A 16,230-nucleotide genomic window follows, 5' to 3' on the forward strand; every position below is an offset into this window, starting at 1 on the left:
CCTTGGTACTTTCAAGGTTGAACCCCCAGTGTTGGGAATGTTGAAGAGGACAGTAATGGGGGTTGGACGGGGAGGGGACACCCATTTAGAACGGGAAGGGGAAGGGTTAGGGGGCTGATGGACAGGAAACCGGGAAAAGGAATAACATGTAAAATGTAAATAAGAAATGCCCAATTTAATAAAAATGGGAGAAAAAGAATAACAACAAAAAAACCAACAAAAACAATAAAGAAAATGTTCCAGGGGCAGTGCAGGGGAATAGTGGTGAACAATAAGGGGGATGTATAGGGGATACACATATGGGGAAGGGAGAGGGAAGGGAATGGGGGCTTAAGGAAGGAAACAAGGAAGGGGAATAAAGTTTGAAATGTAAGTAAAGAAATATATCTAATAAAAATTTTAAAAATACCGTTCCTCCAAAATTGCTGGATTTCAATAAATCTGCAGACATAAACGATGCTATATTACAAGGAATGCAGAGGCATACAGCTCCATGTGTCCTGATCGCTTTTTATATTCCCCTACTGAATGGTTTTATTTCCTCTAATGTATTAGAGAAATACTTCTGTGTTTCTCCTTTGTCTGTCATTATAAAGGAAGCTAAATTTGTGAGCACAAGATGAAGCAAGGATAATTTTCGCCATGAATGTGGGATCCACAGAGCACGACAAACTGTCTACATAAAGAGCACAGTTTCCTGTGCAGCTCTGGCTGGCTGTGAACTGATGGTGAAGCCTAAGCTGCAGGAGACTTGCAGAAAACCACTGTTGCCTTACACTTGTGCTGTTACAGGAGGAAGAACCACACACGACTCAGGACGGTCTTGTGAGTGAAGGGTTAAAGGTCACATTGTTATTTTTAGGCAAACATTAATTTATTCAAGAACATTTTAAAGTGGGGAGTCAATGAGCTCAATGTATATAGCATTAGGAATATAGCATATTAATTAAAAAACTAAAGTTAACAAATAAATAACAAAACTTCAAACTTAAACAAATAAAACCAAATGCATAAAACCAAACTTCAAACTAAAAACAAATATAACAAGTAAATTAGTCAGCATTCAATAACTGCTGTTTCTTCAACATATAACTCCAGCCTGTTGCTGGCCTTGCAAACACAGCAGAACGGCAGGTAAGATGGTAAAAATCTCCTCAAGAGGAATGTAGACCTGCCTCACTCGGAGTGGTTGGTTGTTGATGGACAAGTCGTCAAAAGGTTAAACATGAGGCGTGTTCCAGGCCACATCACAAGGTCTTTCAAATTTAGCCCAAGATTGGTATGGTTACAAGGACTGAGATGTGGGAGGTGGTGTCAATCTTTGCACCCTCAGTGCTCCTGGTGGACAGTTCTGTCTCTGAGAGCTGTAGTCCTGCTCTGTGCCCTGGGAAAGCTTCTGCTGCAGTGTTCAGACCTAGGGGTGGAAAAGGCCTGGTGAGAACCTGCCATGTCACTTATCCCATACACAGCAGCACAATTCAGCAGGATAATCCAGGATGATCTTTCATCTGAGGTCATTCTCTCATGCCCAAGAGAGAAGGGTAAGAGATCCCACAGGCCTGCATATTTTCCCAGCTTTTAAAACTGCTAAAAATTAAACAGTGAACAGCAGATAATTCCAATCATACATATACATTATATTTTAATATCATGTAGCAATGTCTCAATGTCAGATGAGGAGAGATATGAACAAACTAGAAAACAATAGGAAGGCCTTGGAAGTCTGGCCATCACTGAAATGAAGACTATTATTATTCCTCCAGTGCAGGAATATGCCTGGGGTCCACATGACAACCTCAAGATCTGCAAAGATCCAGAGAAACAATATCTCAAGAAGTATATGCACACTGAAGTGATATTATACTTGGCAAGAATATGCTGCATGGAAATCTTGCCGAGGGTAGGCATTGAAGTCTAAAGGAGATACTCATGCAGAAAATAAACTATACCACTCCTTTGTTTATGTGTATCGTAAAACTATTTGTGGGGAGACCTAAAGGCACTGGGCTCAGATAATACAAGAGAGCACAGACTGGAGGGATCAGTACACAATAGCCAGAATCTCTATGGATCACATACACTTCATGGACGGAATTTCTTTTAAAATGGACAAGAAAAATATTCTGAGCTGCTCCTAGGTGACAGGTGCTGAGAACTATGGAGAAAGTCACACACCCAATAAGACAGTTTATAAGTACAGGGAATCTACTTGGGTCCTCTCATCCTGTGCTTTCAAATCCTCTCAGTGACACCGAAATGATGCTGCATCTTCTCAGACAAGGCCTTTTGCTCAGTGACCAGTTTTTGCTGATTCAGGGGGTCCTGCAGACTTTCCTCCATTCTCTCCTCATCCTGGTCATTAGAAGATTATATTGTCCATGGAGACATACATGTATACAGACACAGACAGACAGACACCCAGACATACACACTTTTGAAATCACCCAAATATATTTGTTCACATATACAAGCAGAGTATTTTGCAGAATGTGGTTAGTTTCCCAGTTAATGGTAATAGAAGGGTTCACCCAGTCTACTATTGTGGCATAAGAAAAAAAAAAACCTGGAGTGGGGTAAGTACACAGTGAGCATAGCCTAAAGACAGCTCAGCCAATAAAGTGTATTCCCCTGAAAATCAGAAATTAGAAATGTGACATCTAGGCCTGTTAGCCAAGCCTGCTTAGCAAGGTCACAAGGCCGTGCACAGGAGGCTGATTTCAGGAAACAGAGCACTGGGGGGGGGGGGGCAGGTGAGCCTCTTCAGTCCTCTGCTCACTGTTTCCCAGTGCATGCAAAGTGAGCTGCATTTTTCAATATGAGGTCCCTTTACCATACAGTACCTGACAGGGGAAACAAACTACCAGCACAAACAGCTAGGAAATCTCCATAATCACAATCCAAGGTAAAACTTGTACTGGGATGCTATCAGATATAATTCGAGTAAGAGAAGGCTAATTCAAAGCCAAATGCTGGCAGGTATAATCAAACTCAGCCGCAGTCCATGGAAGGGCTGGACAACATTGTACCTTTTCACTTTCTGACTGATGGACATCTGGGTAATTTTGCTTCATGGCTGCTCTGAGGTGAACCACTAAACACTAATGTGCCACAGTTTCTCTGCTCACACCTACTTCTTGTTCTGGAATCGCTGTGTCAAAAGGTTGAACTTTCACAAGAGTTGTACACAGCTTCTCACAGGGCTACCCATTTGACACCTCCAGCAATGTCTGAGGGTCATCACTGTTCTAAACCCTCCTTACAGATGATTTTCACTCAGATCAAATGATTTTGAATAACAATGGTTAAGAGTGCCACAACACAACACAGGGTGAGTGCTTTGGACGATTTTGAGCCTAAGTTTCTGTCTGAGGCAAAGATGTGATTCCACCTCAGCATAACTCCTGGACATCTTCTGCTTGCAGATTCAACTCTAAGCAAATTAATCTTTCAATTAACAAATTCCAGGCCAGACTCCAAAGCCAAGGTATATTCAACCAAGTTTAGGCCAATCTGGAAAGAAAGTGGTGGCAGGTAACGATTAACATAACCAGGATGTTGAGAAGACACAACAAGCCACATGACCTTCCAGTGTTACTATACACTGAGAGCAAAGAAGGCAGAAGAGCCCTGAGTCATCAGTTTCGACACTGAGGTATATAGATTTCACACAGCAGCCTCTCCTCACATCCCTGTACCCTATTCAAGTTTTCTCCAAGTAATATCAATGTTTATGAATAGTTTTCCCAGTGTAAATAGTTTGAATAGTGATCAAGACCCCATTAAGAACAGTTTAAAATGTAATTGGAAAGATTATGTTTTCTCTTCTTCTTTCTCTCTCAGAGTGTTTGTGGTGTGTGTGTGTGTGTGTGTGTGTGTGTGTATACTTTTACATGTTTCTAAATATGCACATATAGACTTATACAATATATATAAATATATATATATGTGTCTGTGTCTGTGTTCAGAAACTTGATGACTTCACACACACATGTGAAAAAGCACACATATACACACACTTATATATATAAGACACCCATATCACAAACAATTAAAACAACTTCCAAAGTACAATATGCACCATAGTCATAAACATGATCACACATATATGTACCCACAAACACACAAAAAACACCCCCCACACACAGAGTCAGAGAGAGATGGAGAGAGGGAGAGGGAGAGAGAGAGAGAGAGAGAGAGAGAGAGAGAGAGAGAGAGAGAGAGAGAGAAACAGAAATCATAAGTGAGAAGCAGAAAAGAATGGGGAGGCCATCAGGCTGGAAGAACAGTTGCTGAATACAGATTAGGCAAAGGAAATGTGTCAAGTGAGAGCGTAGACACTGCTCTCCATCCCTTATAGAGTAAACCTGTGTAGGGAATGCACTTCTTGGGCACACGAGGTTGAGAGAGCTGGACAAAAATATCCCTCTAATCCTCACATATCTCACACAAACCCTCACCCTGAGAGAAGTCTTTCCTACATCCCTGTTCATCCAGTCAGCTCCAGGACATAAGCCACAGGAAAGAACACTAAAACACTGACATAAAACAGGACGGACAAACTGCTTCTCAAGCTCTGTCACTAGAAACCACGTATTGGACAGGCAGGAGGGACCATTTTCAATGTACGGGGAAAAGGAGAGAAAGTCCACAAGCCCCATCATGATTGACAATGAGAGCCATTCTTTTGGCAATTGAACTGAACTCTAATCAGTTCTGTGCACTACAAAGACGGCTACCACATGGCATCCCACTAGCATAATGGCATGTAAGTGTGCAGTGTGTGATCAACAGATCCCCCTTAAGGAAATGCATTTTCTAGTTGAGCAGGAGGATTTGGTTGTCAATCCTCCAGTTTCTTGCATGAAGCTAACATCACAGAAAGTTTTGTAAATGTTCAAAGAGATGAACAACTGGATGAGACCTAGGAGAGTGTCTGGATAAGGTGGAGAAAGGTTAAACTGGTTTGACTTGGTTTATGCTTAGATATCAGGAAAACCTGCCCTTGATGCTTCATTCATCCTACCTGAGGCTGCTTGTTACACGGATTTTCATACTGGCTTCCCCACAGAACCTTGTTGTTTCCTTAATAGACTCTTCCAGTGCAATCTGTTCCCATAGAAGCTCCCTGTTCTCATGCCGTGCTCTCTGGGCATTGTTCTTCAGCTCAAACAACTCAGTTAGGAGGGGGCAGAAGCTGCGGCTGAGACACAAAGAAAAAATGGTGACTCCCAGCTAGTCTCCAACTTCCTCCCACGTCTCCAAGTCCATTACTCCTTCTAGGGTCCTGATCTGAAGAGAGTCCCAGATTATAGTCCAAGTCCACAGTAGCCATGGAGCATGACCTAGATACAGGTCAAATGGAGAAAAGAGCCACATTCCAGAAGACTCAGGGCACTTCTCAAAAACCTGACACCATTGATTCAAGTTTTTCCCAGAAGAGGACTTAATCCCCATGTGTGCTTATTTGTCCATTTTATTAGAATGTCGCTTGGAGGCCAATCTTTCTGTGTCCTGTGTGTCCTAGAGCCTTCCTTAGACACAGGCTTCCTGGTCTGCTTCAAACACTAAAAAGCCTGATCCTCACTTTACTTCAAAGATAAGAATGGGCTGACACATGCTGTGTCCTGTGCTGGGGTCACAACCTTGTAAGTTACTCACCAGTACCAGTCATTTTCCAGTGTGAGGTGTGTACATTTGACCAAAGCTCTATTGACCTGCTCGCTCATTTTCTTCATGTCGGTCATCACTTCCTGGTGCTGCATCGTGAGCATTTCAGACTCAAAGTTGTTCCTGTGGTAAGGCATGGTCCAAGGATGAAATAACATTATGAATGAAGGATTCAAGAATTACATGAATTCAGACTGAATCCTGAACTACCCCAGCCTAGGACATGCCACGCCCTTGCTTCTTGGTACTGGGTCATTTGATATTTATTAAGTTTATTATTGTGAACACGGAGACAGCAGTGCCAGGAAACAGAAGGAGGGAGCTGATTTGCTTGAGCTCCCTGAGGGGGTTTGAAGGAATAGACTAGCTTGCCAAGAACATTCGAGGACCCTGTGTCACAATCCAGGCTCCAACTTAAGCCCATGAAGAGTATTCTCCTGTTCTTAGGTAACAATTCTCAATCATAGAATCTATTGCTACATGAAAACCCAAAGGAACATGAACAGTATTTACAGGGAAAAGAATTTATAACACGCACCAGGAGAGTCCCATGTGCGTCCACCTGAGCAGATGTGAAATGTTCTACTGCTCACAGTGAGGCTCTCACCCTCATCATTATCATGCCATGGAAATTGACACAGGATAATTCTCAGGCCAAATCAGAACATAGAATACCCAGATCTTAAGTGATACACACAAAACACACTCACACATGCATACACACACACAAACTCACACAAAACACTCTCTCTCTCTCTCTCTCTCTCTCTCTCTCTCTCTCTCTCTCTCAAATACAATTAGAATGCCAATTAAATATAAGGATGTGGCATTATCTCCAAATACAATGAATAAAATCAGAGAAAACCAGTGATCCCCTGTTGTCAGTCCAGTCACACACTGTGAGGCAGCAAGTGGGATTGGGTCCCTCCAGCTCTTCACAGGACCTATTGAACCCAAAGCACCTCCATGTCAATTGCAACAATGATTGGTCATAATCAGAGCACCTAGAAATTCCCACAAGCCAACACCTGTCCAGTCTCCTTAAACCACACAATGAGAGCTCACACACTACTACCCTCACTCCCAGCCTGTGATTCAATCAGGCCACAGGCTATGATTTACGTTTGTAGGAATTAAAATAGCCTGTGCCACCATCCCATTCCCATCTGAACTTCACATTCTGATACAATCAGGAAAGTGCTTTTGACCATGAGGACACCCTGGAGTTGTAGCCTACTGTGATGTGAGGAAATGTGGATTTAACAGAACTTGCATTGTGACTACCTGTCATTTAAATTCTTTCCCGGGTAATCGGCCAGGATTCTCCCGAGTTCATCTCTCTCCTTCTGCATCTTCTGGAGAGCAATTTTGATGTTCTCCAAACGCTTCATTCTCTCCTCTTCAACAGGTGTCGTGGAGGGTTGGGACGATGCCTTCTGATCAAACTCTGTAGGTAGATAAATACCAGTAAACAGGCATATATGTGGACACAGTGTCAAGAAAAACTATGCTTACTCTAAACAGAAGTCTGAGGATGAACAGTTCTACAGATACCTTGAATCCCTGACAGAGCAAGAAAGCTATCTTTAAGCTGAACTCAGCTAGTTCCCTGTTCCCACCATCAGAGCCATATGATGACATATGCCATCATAGATATAGACCACACCTCCTAAAGCCATTCCTCTGTCACTGAAATTCTAAAGCTGGCCTAAACAAGAAGAATTGGAGGACCTTCTCAGCTAATGTCTGATGTGAGGCAGGTAAGTCCTTGAGTTCAAACTGCTTAACATCTTGAATCCCTAATCATGTGTGTTCAAGGACAAAGTAACTGAGACCTTGATATATGACCAGGAGAGTATCCCTCTTGGCATCAATTACCCAAGTAATCTACAGGACACTGCTGAGAATGAAGTGTTTCAACAGCCGATCCTGGAAGAGACACTTTGTTATTCTTATAAAGGCTCATCCTGGTATTCTTTGACACTGCCCAGGACACTAAAGAGATCCAAGGAAAGCCCCTTGACATATAACAGTTCTTGGTTTTCTGTCAAACTAATGATCAGAAATTATTGTGTCTGGGTCAGCCATTAGGAAGACTGAGGCTCTAAATCATACGTCCTACTCCTGGAAGGACCAACACAAGCCAACCTGCTCCAGGGAGCTCCCCTTGCCCTGCCCAGTACTCACTTGACCTCCTCAAGGACCTTTCCATTCGTCTTCTTCTCCAACATGATAGAAGGCTGGCCTCCCTCTGCCTTGGTCTGGTGCCTGCATGGATATGATTGTCCCTCCGAAAGAGACTGAGGATCCTGGAGAACATGCCTCCTCGGGAACCCATTAGGAAATGAAGGGAAATCGCTCAGGCAGTTGGTGTCACCACAACACTGCTGACATCACAGAACATTCTAGTGTCTCCTGGATACAAGAGAATTTCCAGGGAAGACACTACCGGTGATGTCAGTGGGAAATGCCATAGCTTACTTGCGAACTACCTCCACCCAGACTGACCAGTTTCTGCAGTGGCTTTTCCAGAGACTCACTTTTGAGCCAGGAACACCCATTCGCTCACTCTCCTTCCAGAGCTTCAGAGTTCTCACTCCTTCATTACAACTCAGTTGCTGAGGAGAGGGAGAGTTGTATCAGACCTTGAAATGGATAGAACATCTTTGTTAACAGCCAAAGGTCTAAAGACCGTGGATGAGGGATATTCTTCTTCCTGAAATGTATAAACCCAGTGTCCATGCATGTGACATATAGTCCAATTTCTACAGTTGTTACTGTTCCCCAGAGGCGAATATTTTTTTCCTTCACCTTTAAATGTATGCAAGTTGGAGTATGTTGTTTCATGGAGTGTGCCTTGAGAGGGGTCATGGTTTCAATATATTCACCCATGTTTTTTCCTGAAATCTCTGTCTTACCATCCCATTTTGTGCAATGGAAACTCCCTTTTCCTGGCAAAAAAGCTTCTCAGGTATAGAACAAACATCAAATTGTAAACTTTCTGTCCATTCTTAAAGTTAAAATCCCCAAAAGTGAGGGAGGAACTGAGACCCAAGCGAGAGCCATGGAGGGGCAGAATGCAGAGGTGCTGCTGGCCAAGGAAGAGCAGGAGGAAGCAGAGAAGCTGTAGCACATCATGGTGCACTGGGAGCTAGAATTGGAGTTCGACCTGGGCAACCTGCTGGCTTCACTCTGAGGACCTACAGGGTGCTTAACCATCATTTATAACTCAGTATCTGGTGTCTCTCTGGCCACCGTTGGAACTGCATTCAGAGGAACCACAGACAAAAGTCATCCAAAGAACAATTCACCAAAATAAATAAAAATTAGTACATTTTTCTTTCAAAAAGGCATACAAATGTATGGTCAAGTCAAACAAAACCCAAGGAAACACAAGAAATGAAATATTTCACAACAACCCAAGAGTGCAAGAAACAGTATAAAAACAATCTCTTAGGGGTTGGGAATTTAGCTCAGTGGTAGAGCAAGGCCCCGGGTCGGTCCCCAGCACCAAAAAAAAAAAAAAAAAAAAAAAGAAAAAAAAAAAAAAGAAAAGAAAAGGAAAGAAAAAAAGACCAATCTTTTAAATCTATAATAATTCTATATGTATTTCTTGAAATAGCAGTTGGAGGAAGCAGGCTGTCATGCTCTTATAAGTTCCATAGCCTCATCAACCCTTGTGACAATCTCCACCTGTTTGATTTTTTCTTAAGCACAGATATGTGTGAGTTAGAATCCCGAGTCTGTCTGGGATCAGACTGTAAACTGTAGTCAATGTAACACTGGCAATCATTAGCCACAATCTTTAAGTTTCCCTTGTAACATCAGAGCACAGCCATATCTTTGGAAAGCAAAACTCACCCTCCACCAAACTATCCTCCAAAATCCAGTCTCTCCAAAACACCAAGTCCATTCCTCATGCTATAAAGTATGACGGCCAAGCCTTGCATATGAAGGATCGATATTGCAGGCTCTAATACCTCACCAAAGAGACATTGCCCTAAATTCTTTTACAAGTCCGGTTTCCATGATAAGAGTTATATTAAAATATTATCCCAATCTAGACCTGTTTCCCTGGGTTGGCACATGCCACGTGTTTTCTCGAATGACTCCTTTTTTAAGCCAACATTCTATTACAAATATTACAAATTTTCAACCATACCCAATAACTTAAAAGCCAGTCACCTATAGCCAAGACATGTAAAGCTTATTATACATTTAAAACCAAACAGAAAAAAATGAAGTGACTACACATATCTTTAGTACTTAGATCAAACACCATTTTTACTTCTTTAGCTGTCATTTTAAAAGAAGCACCTTGTTACCTGTTGATTCCAAATATCACAGTCAAAGATTTCTCTAAGAGAAACAGCTAACAGCTCCATTACCATAGAAGCTTTGAAGCTGCTGGCACCTTTAAGGCCAGCTAGTGTAGACATTGAGCCAGCCCCCTGGGGAGCTTCCCCAGTGGACAGACCTAGGCTCCTAGCTACATTCCTCCATTGAGGCAGGATTCAGTCAGAGACACACATGACAGTTAACACCAGAGATAACCAGTTATCTAGGATGCTGGGCTCCAAAGGTCAATTGAAACTGTTTTATTTATTTGTTCCTTTCTTGAAAGGACTTAAAACTAAATCAAGGGGGAATCAACCAGCATTTAAAGTTTTCACCATTTTTTCTTTTAAACATGAAACACAAAACATTCAAGCAACAAGAAGCACAACCCAGACATACATTGACATCCATGGACAGCTTGGTGCAACAAGGACAGACAATAGACATAGAGGGAAGGAGCTAGATGGTGTCCCACCAAAAGGACTCAGATACCCTACCTAAAGGACACAGAACCAGAAATAAGCACTTCTCCAATAGGAGCCAGCAAGGAGGCAGGATGTCCCTAGGAGAGCTCTTAAAAAGCTTAATCTCACTTTCCTTCTTTTGCCAAAGCATCTGTGGAGAGTCTGGGAGGAATGTTTTTCTCAAACCATTTTCTCTCTTGTCTAGGGTGTAAACTGTCTCTAATCAGGGTCCAAAGACTAAAAGCATCTATGAGAATTAACTTTGCTTCTCTAGATTTTAGCATAACTCTAAAAGAACACGTACACAAAAACATTTGATCATTATTACCTTGTCCCTTTTTACAAGGTTTACTCACCAGTACCCCAAATCTTTATTTTTCTTTGCACGTGCTTTCAATGCCCACGGTGCTTCTGTATCCTGCTTACTGGGACCTTTCCTGGCCCATTTTCCCCAATACGTCCCTCCTTCACTGGCCGGCTTCCTGGGACCATCTCGTCAGGTTGTCCTCTCTTTTCCAATCTTGGTGGGACCTCCATTTGATGATGCCTGTGTCATCAGGACACTCAGAACCGGGCATAGGCCTATAAGAGTTAAGAAGAAACACACACTCGGGTCATTCGTGTTAAAAGAAGGCTGTCCACGCTTTACTGAGATCTCCTTATATACCAGAGGCAAAAGCCGTGGAAAAACAATAAAGCAGGTGTAAACCCCAACCAGGAAAATAGGAAAACAGGAAAAATCTGCATCGTGGCAAGTCCCGACCCCAATACAGGGGCGTAAACAACTTCTTAACAAGAAGAAGCTGAAAGGCTCAGCAAGAGGAATGGGTGCCATGGAAGGTCCTGGCCCCAAATCAGGGACCGAGAGAAGCTGCCAAGGGTGTAAACAACTTCTGGCCATAGTAGGCTGAAAGGCACAGCGAGGGTGAAGGGAAACACTCCAAGGTAGGGCCCAACAGGCTAATATAAATATATATTGGAAAAACTAAAACACTGTATATGAAGAAAAATAATTAAAATGTGCTACATATCTAAGCATAACATTCATAATAAAAGAAACTCAAATGACAGAAATTCATAAGAAATATTCATCATCCTTCTACATCACACAAATGCAAATCAAAATTACTCTGAGATCACTTTTCACACTTGTCAGTATGACTAAGGTTAATAACACATGTGACAACTCAAGCTGACTGGGTTATGGAGCAAGGGGAACATTCATACTCTCCTGGTGGAAAGGCAAACTTCTACAGCAACTTCGGAGATCAGTATGATGGTTCTTCAGGAAGGTGAAAATTGTTGTACCTTAAGATACAACTCCAGGTCTCATGTCCAGATGTTGATTCATCCTAGAATACAGACTCTTGCTCAACCATGTTCAGTGAAGCTCATTTATAATGCTTAGAATTTGGAAATATTTAAGTTGTCCCTTAACGGATGAATGCATAAAGAAAACGTGGTGCATTTACACACTGCATTGCTGCTTAACAATTACAAAAGGCAAAAAGGAAGCATGCACTATGCAGGACAATGAATGGATCTAGTAAAAGTCATTCTGGATGAGACAATCCAGACTGAAAGAGACAAATGGGATACATATTCACTGAAATGTGGGTGTGGGTGTTAGCTGTTGATTCTTCAATCTGTGTGACTGTATGATCAGTTTAGTGTGAGGGTCTAGGGACGTGGGCCAGACTGTCCTCATTTAGGGAAGTACAAGTTCACTCATGGATTGCTGAGGGACAGTGTCAGGGATAGGAATGTGAAATGTGAAGAGACAGGGCGAGGCAGCAATGGAGGGAACATAGAGAGGGACAGCTAAAATGAGGCACTGTATCGAAGCCTAAGAGAGTAGAAACCCTAATTGCTTTTTAAATTGTTTTATAAAGGTAACTAATGATTTATTATAGGTTCAAGGAGAAAAGTTAAAATGTTGCTTGGGTTCATCTATGTGAAATTTCAATAATAAGTAAGTCACAACAATTATGGATTTTGACTTTCAATGAACCTGCTACAGATAATGAATATCTAGTCCTTATGGAGACGCCTGTTACTATCTATTATACACTAGTCATTTTATTTGTTTACATTTCAAATGTCATCCCCATCATTGGTCTCTCCACTTTGAACCCCCATACCCTCCCAATCCTCTTTGTTTCTAAGAGGGCACTCCTCCATCTACCCACCCACTTCCACTTCACCCCTCTAGCATCCCCCTTCTCTGGGACATCAAGTTTCTACAGGGCCAGTTGCCTCCCTTCCCATAGATGTCAGATGAGCCAGTTGTTGCTACACATGCTCTACACTATATGTATCAGGAGCCATGGCCGGGACCATATATCCTCTTTAGTTGGTACTTTAGTCCCGAGGAACTCTGAAGGCTCCAGTTAATTGATATTGTTGTTCTTCATATTGGGTTCCAATCCCCTTCATCTCCTTCAGACTTTTCCCTAACTCTTTCATTGTGGTCCCCAGGCTTAGTCCAATGGTTGGCTGTGAATATCTGCATCTATGTCTTGAACAGAGGCCCATGCAAGGCTAGAAGGAAGCCTCAGACTCCAAAGTAAGGTAATAGGATGTAATTCTGTATTTGCCCAGAAGATGGCGACATAGGATCGTTTTCACAAACTTGTTTCTCACTAACCTCTTAGTTCTGTCCAGCATGTCAGGAAAGTTCCACAATGTGCTCTGTGACTGAAGATCCTTCTCTTGCTGGAACTCGATCCCTGCGTGGAATACTCTCGATCGGCGATGGGCGTCTGGGTCGGTGGACGCAATGACTCCAGGAACTGTGAATGAATGGACTGAGTTGAGCAGACATTGAATTCATCTGAGTGGTTGGCATCTCCAGAACCTGCAGCTTAGCATCCATGGATCCAGGAGAGCACAGTGTGCAGGGCTGAAATCAGATTCTGTAAAGGAGAGGCGGAAGAAACTATGGTTTTGAAGTATTTGTTCTTTTTGAAAGCACAAAGTGGGAGATCAGTCAGTTTTCCTCTTTTTGCAACATCTTACTCTGAGCTGCAGGACATATCCTGGGGTATATTGCTTTCCATATTCAATGGGCTTTTCAGAAATTCCAGTTTCCTGAAACGGCATGGCCATACTTTGGTGGACTGACTGGTAGGAAGTGGAAAGGTTCTCTGAGGGGCAGATGAGGAAAGGCCAAAAGAAGAGGAAAGAGACAGCTATGAAAGGGCTGCTGGTGGGTACAAGGAAACAACAAGCACATTTCTCAAAGCCCTATTTTACTATAGCACTGTGGGAAGCATAACCACAAGCTGACAGAAACAAATTGTTAAAATAAACAATGCATTCGTTCCCATCCCCCAAACTACTCCTTTTTTAACCACCAAGGTCAATAGAAATTTAAGCCTCAAGTACACCTTCTCTTAAGGTTCCATACCTCAGCAGGCTGAAAAATCTGCCAACAGGCCTTGACCTACCTTGACTATGCCTAGCAGGCAGACCTTCTCTCTCTTTCTTTTCCTCTGTTTGAGAGCAGGAGCAAATGACTTTATTCTGTGGGAGGATTTCCATTATCAACAAACATAAATTTTCCGAAGTCATTAAAACTAGAAGGCCAATCATTGATGGGCAGGTGTGGTCAGGTCACTCTACCTAAACTATCCCATGGAGAAAAGTAAAAGTGACAGCCATACCTGTGTTTAGGAAACAAGATGTCACAGGTGATTTGAGTATGGGTGCTGAGTGGGAGAGAGGAGGTCATGAATCTAGCTGGAAAAGCCCACTCCACTTTTAGATGTGTTTTGAAAGACATATAATAGAAATTTAACTGCAACAAAATTTTGTCAGCAAATGTGCTCTAATGATAGGTGGTTAGGTTTTGGGGGTCATATTGACACAGAAACTGGATTAGTGGTAATATCTTGGGAAGTAGCTTGTGTTACAAGGAGAACTTCAGGTATCCCTTGCCTAGGCCATCTACTGTCTTTTCTTCTCTTTTTCCTCTTTCACTCTTCTATCTGGGCTGATGTAGCAAAAGGCTCTTCCCAGAGACAAGTCAAAGGAGAATTAAGGTGAAATCTTTAGCCTGTTTTCTTGGAGACACATTGGACTGCGAAGGCTGTGAGGGAACCAGGCGGGAGGAGACTGCAAAAGGCAGAAGGAAGCAGTGACTGCACTGGTCGTGTTTCCCATTCTGTCACAGAAGCATTTGAAGAAAGGAGGGTTCCATTGGCTCAGAGTCGGGAAGCACAGACTCCATCCTAGAAGGGGTAAGTGTAGCCGTGAGAGGTGCAGTTGGTAGAAGTGGACTGGCTGGCAGGATGTGAATGAGACTCTTACCATGTGGGTGGAGCAGGGAGCAGAAATAGGGAAATTCTAGCTCTTAGCTTCCTCTCTGTGCCATTCAGTGCAGGCACCTGGCCTGAGAGTTATGGTGTTACCACCATTCAGAGTGAGCTTTACGTCGATTCTCTCCCCAAAACCCCTCAGAGTGACATTCAAAGGCCTGCTTCACTAACACACTAGGCAATTTTTACCTTCCTCAAGTTGTCAGTGACCAGCAGCAGAGCAAGGCAAGAAGGTTGCACGGCCATTTAGAGGGAGGAATCAAGGAGTGGTATCCGTGCAAGCCAGAAGAGACCTACAGGAAAACTGGACATCAAAGAGCCACACACATTCTCTCATGGATTCTCATGGTTTTCCCAGGGTGAGATTCAGATGCATGTGGTAGCTAAAGGCATTTCTGGCTGAAGCCGGTTTTCCTATGTGACATTAGGAAACAGTTGTAATAAAAGAAAGTTTCAAACAGCAAACTGTTCTGATTCTGATGGACACAAGTCTGATACTAGGCTGGAATTCTCTTCATAACTTTCGATACTTTTGAAAATAAAGGATAGATAGTATAATGTACTCGAATCCTAAAATACTGTGAAGTATGCATTTCATAAATATGCATTACATGATATTCAGTTGAAATTGCTGGGAATTGTACTTTCTTCTATCCCTATAACCACTTGGCTCTGGACAGAATTACTAAAGAATATGATGACTTGGGCTGTGTGTGTCTCTGTGTGTCTTGTGTGTTCTGTGCATGTGTTTATGTGTGTCTCTGTGTTTCTTTAGGTATTTATGTGTTTATATATTTATGTGAAAATGGAGGCTCTGTCAACTTATGGTATTTTTCACAGTAGCTATTGTCCACAGTGTTTTATGAGATGAAGTCTTCATTATGGCAGATGGAGTCAGAGAGACTACAGAAAGATCAAAGTATGGGGTTGGGGATTTAGCTTAGTTGTAGACGCTTGCCTAGAAACCGCAAGGCCCTGGATTCGGGTCCCCAGCTCCGGAAAAGAAAAAAAAAAAAGAAAGATCAAAGTATAGAGGAAGGGGCAGGGAAGATATCACAGCAGTTGAAATCACTTACTGTTCTTCCAGAGGATCTGGAATTGGTTCCTGGTAACCATACAAAGACTAACACCAACCTCGATAGGCAAAGCTGTCTCCCAGATTCTGCCCACACTTGACAACCTCGTGATGCATCCACCCATACAAAAGGCAAAACACAGATCTGGGTCTAGTGGCTAATAGTGACATGGTCTATCTAATCTGGAGGGGAGGAGGGTGGCGGCCAGCAGCAGCAGTGGCAGCGACAGGGGCATCCAGAACACTCCAGGCCACCACCGTCCCCACCACCACTTGTATGGGTGGCTTTAAAGAGTTGAGTAAAAACAAGCTGGTAACCAACCATGGTTGAAGGGGGATTTGATCCCTGTGAATGTATTTGCTCTCA

The 16,230-nt window shown here is 42.7% G+C and overlaps 1 protein-coding gene across 1 annotated transcript; it reads right to left on the reverse strand.

Moving 5' to 3' along the window:
* Positions 1 to 852: 852 nt before the first annotated feature.
* LOC134481934 (uncharacterized) lies at positions 853 to 8,127 on the reverse strand. The gene is made up of 5 exons (XM_063274749.1): positions 7,855 to 8,127; positions 6,952 to 7,114; positions 5,659 to 5,790; positions 5,024 to 5,200; positions 853 to 1,414 (listed from the first exon to the last, which is right to left on the reverse strand). Exons 1-5 carry the CDS (start codon positions 8,003 to 8,005, stop codon positions 1,330 to 1,332), a joined length of 708 nt encoding a protein of 235 aa, XP_063130819.1. The 5' UTR covers positions 8,006 to 8,127; the 3' UTR covers positions 853 to 1,329.
* Between the last annotated feature and the right edge of the window lie 8,103 nt (positions 8,128 to 16,230).

The sequence above is a fragment of the Rattus norvegicus genome, chromosome 15 (genome assembly GCF_036323735.1).
Source record: "Rattus norvegicus strain BN/NHsdMcwi chromosome 15, GRCr8, whole genome shotgun sequence".
NCBI classification, from domain to species: domain Eukaryota; kingdom Metazoa; phylum Chordata; class Mammalia; order Rodentia; family Muridae; genus Rattus; species Rattus norvegicus.

Coding starts and splice junctions, on each gene's coding strand:
- LOC134481934 (XM_063274749.1), bottom strand. CDS start 8,005: ATGGGTTCCCGAGGAGGCATGTTCTCCAGGATCCTCAGTCTCTTTCGG. Junction 5,201..5,658: donor CTGGAAAATGACTGGTACTG/GTGAGTAACTTA, acceptor TTTGTGTCTCAG/CCGCAGCTTCTGCCCCCTCC. Junction 1,415..5,023: donor CGTGTAACAAGCAGCCTCAG/GTAGGATGAATG, acceptor TTCCACCCCTAG/GTCTGAACACTGCAGCAGAA.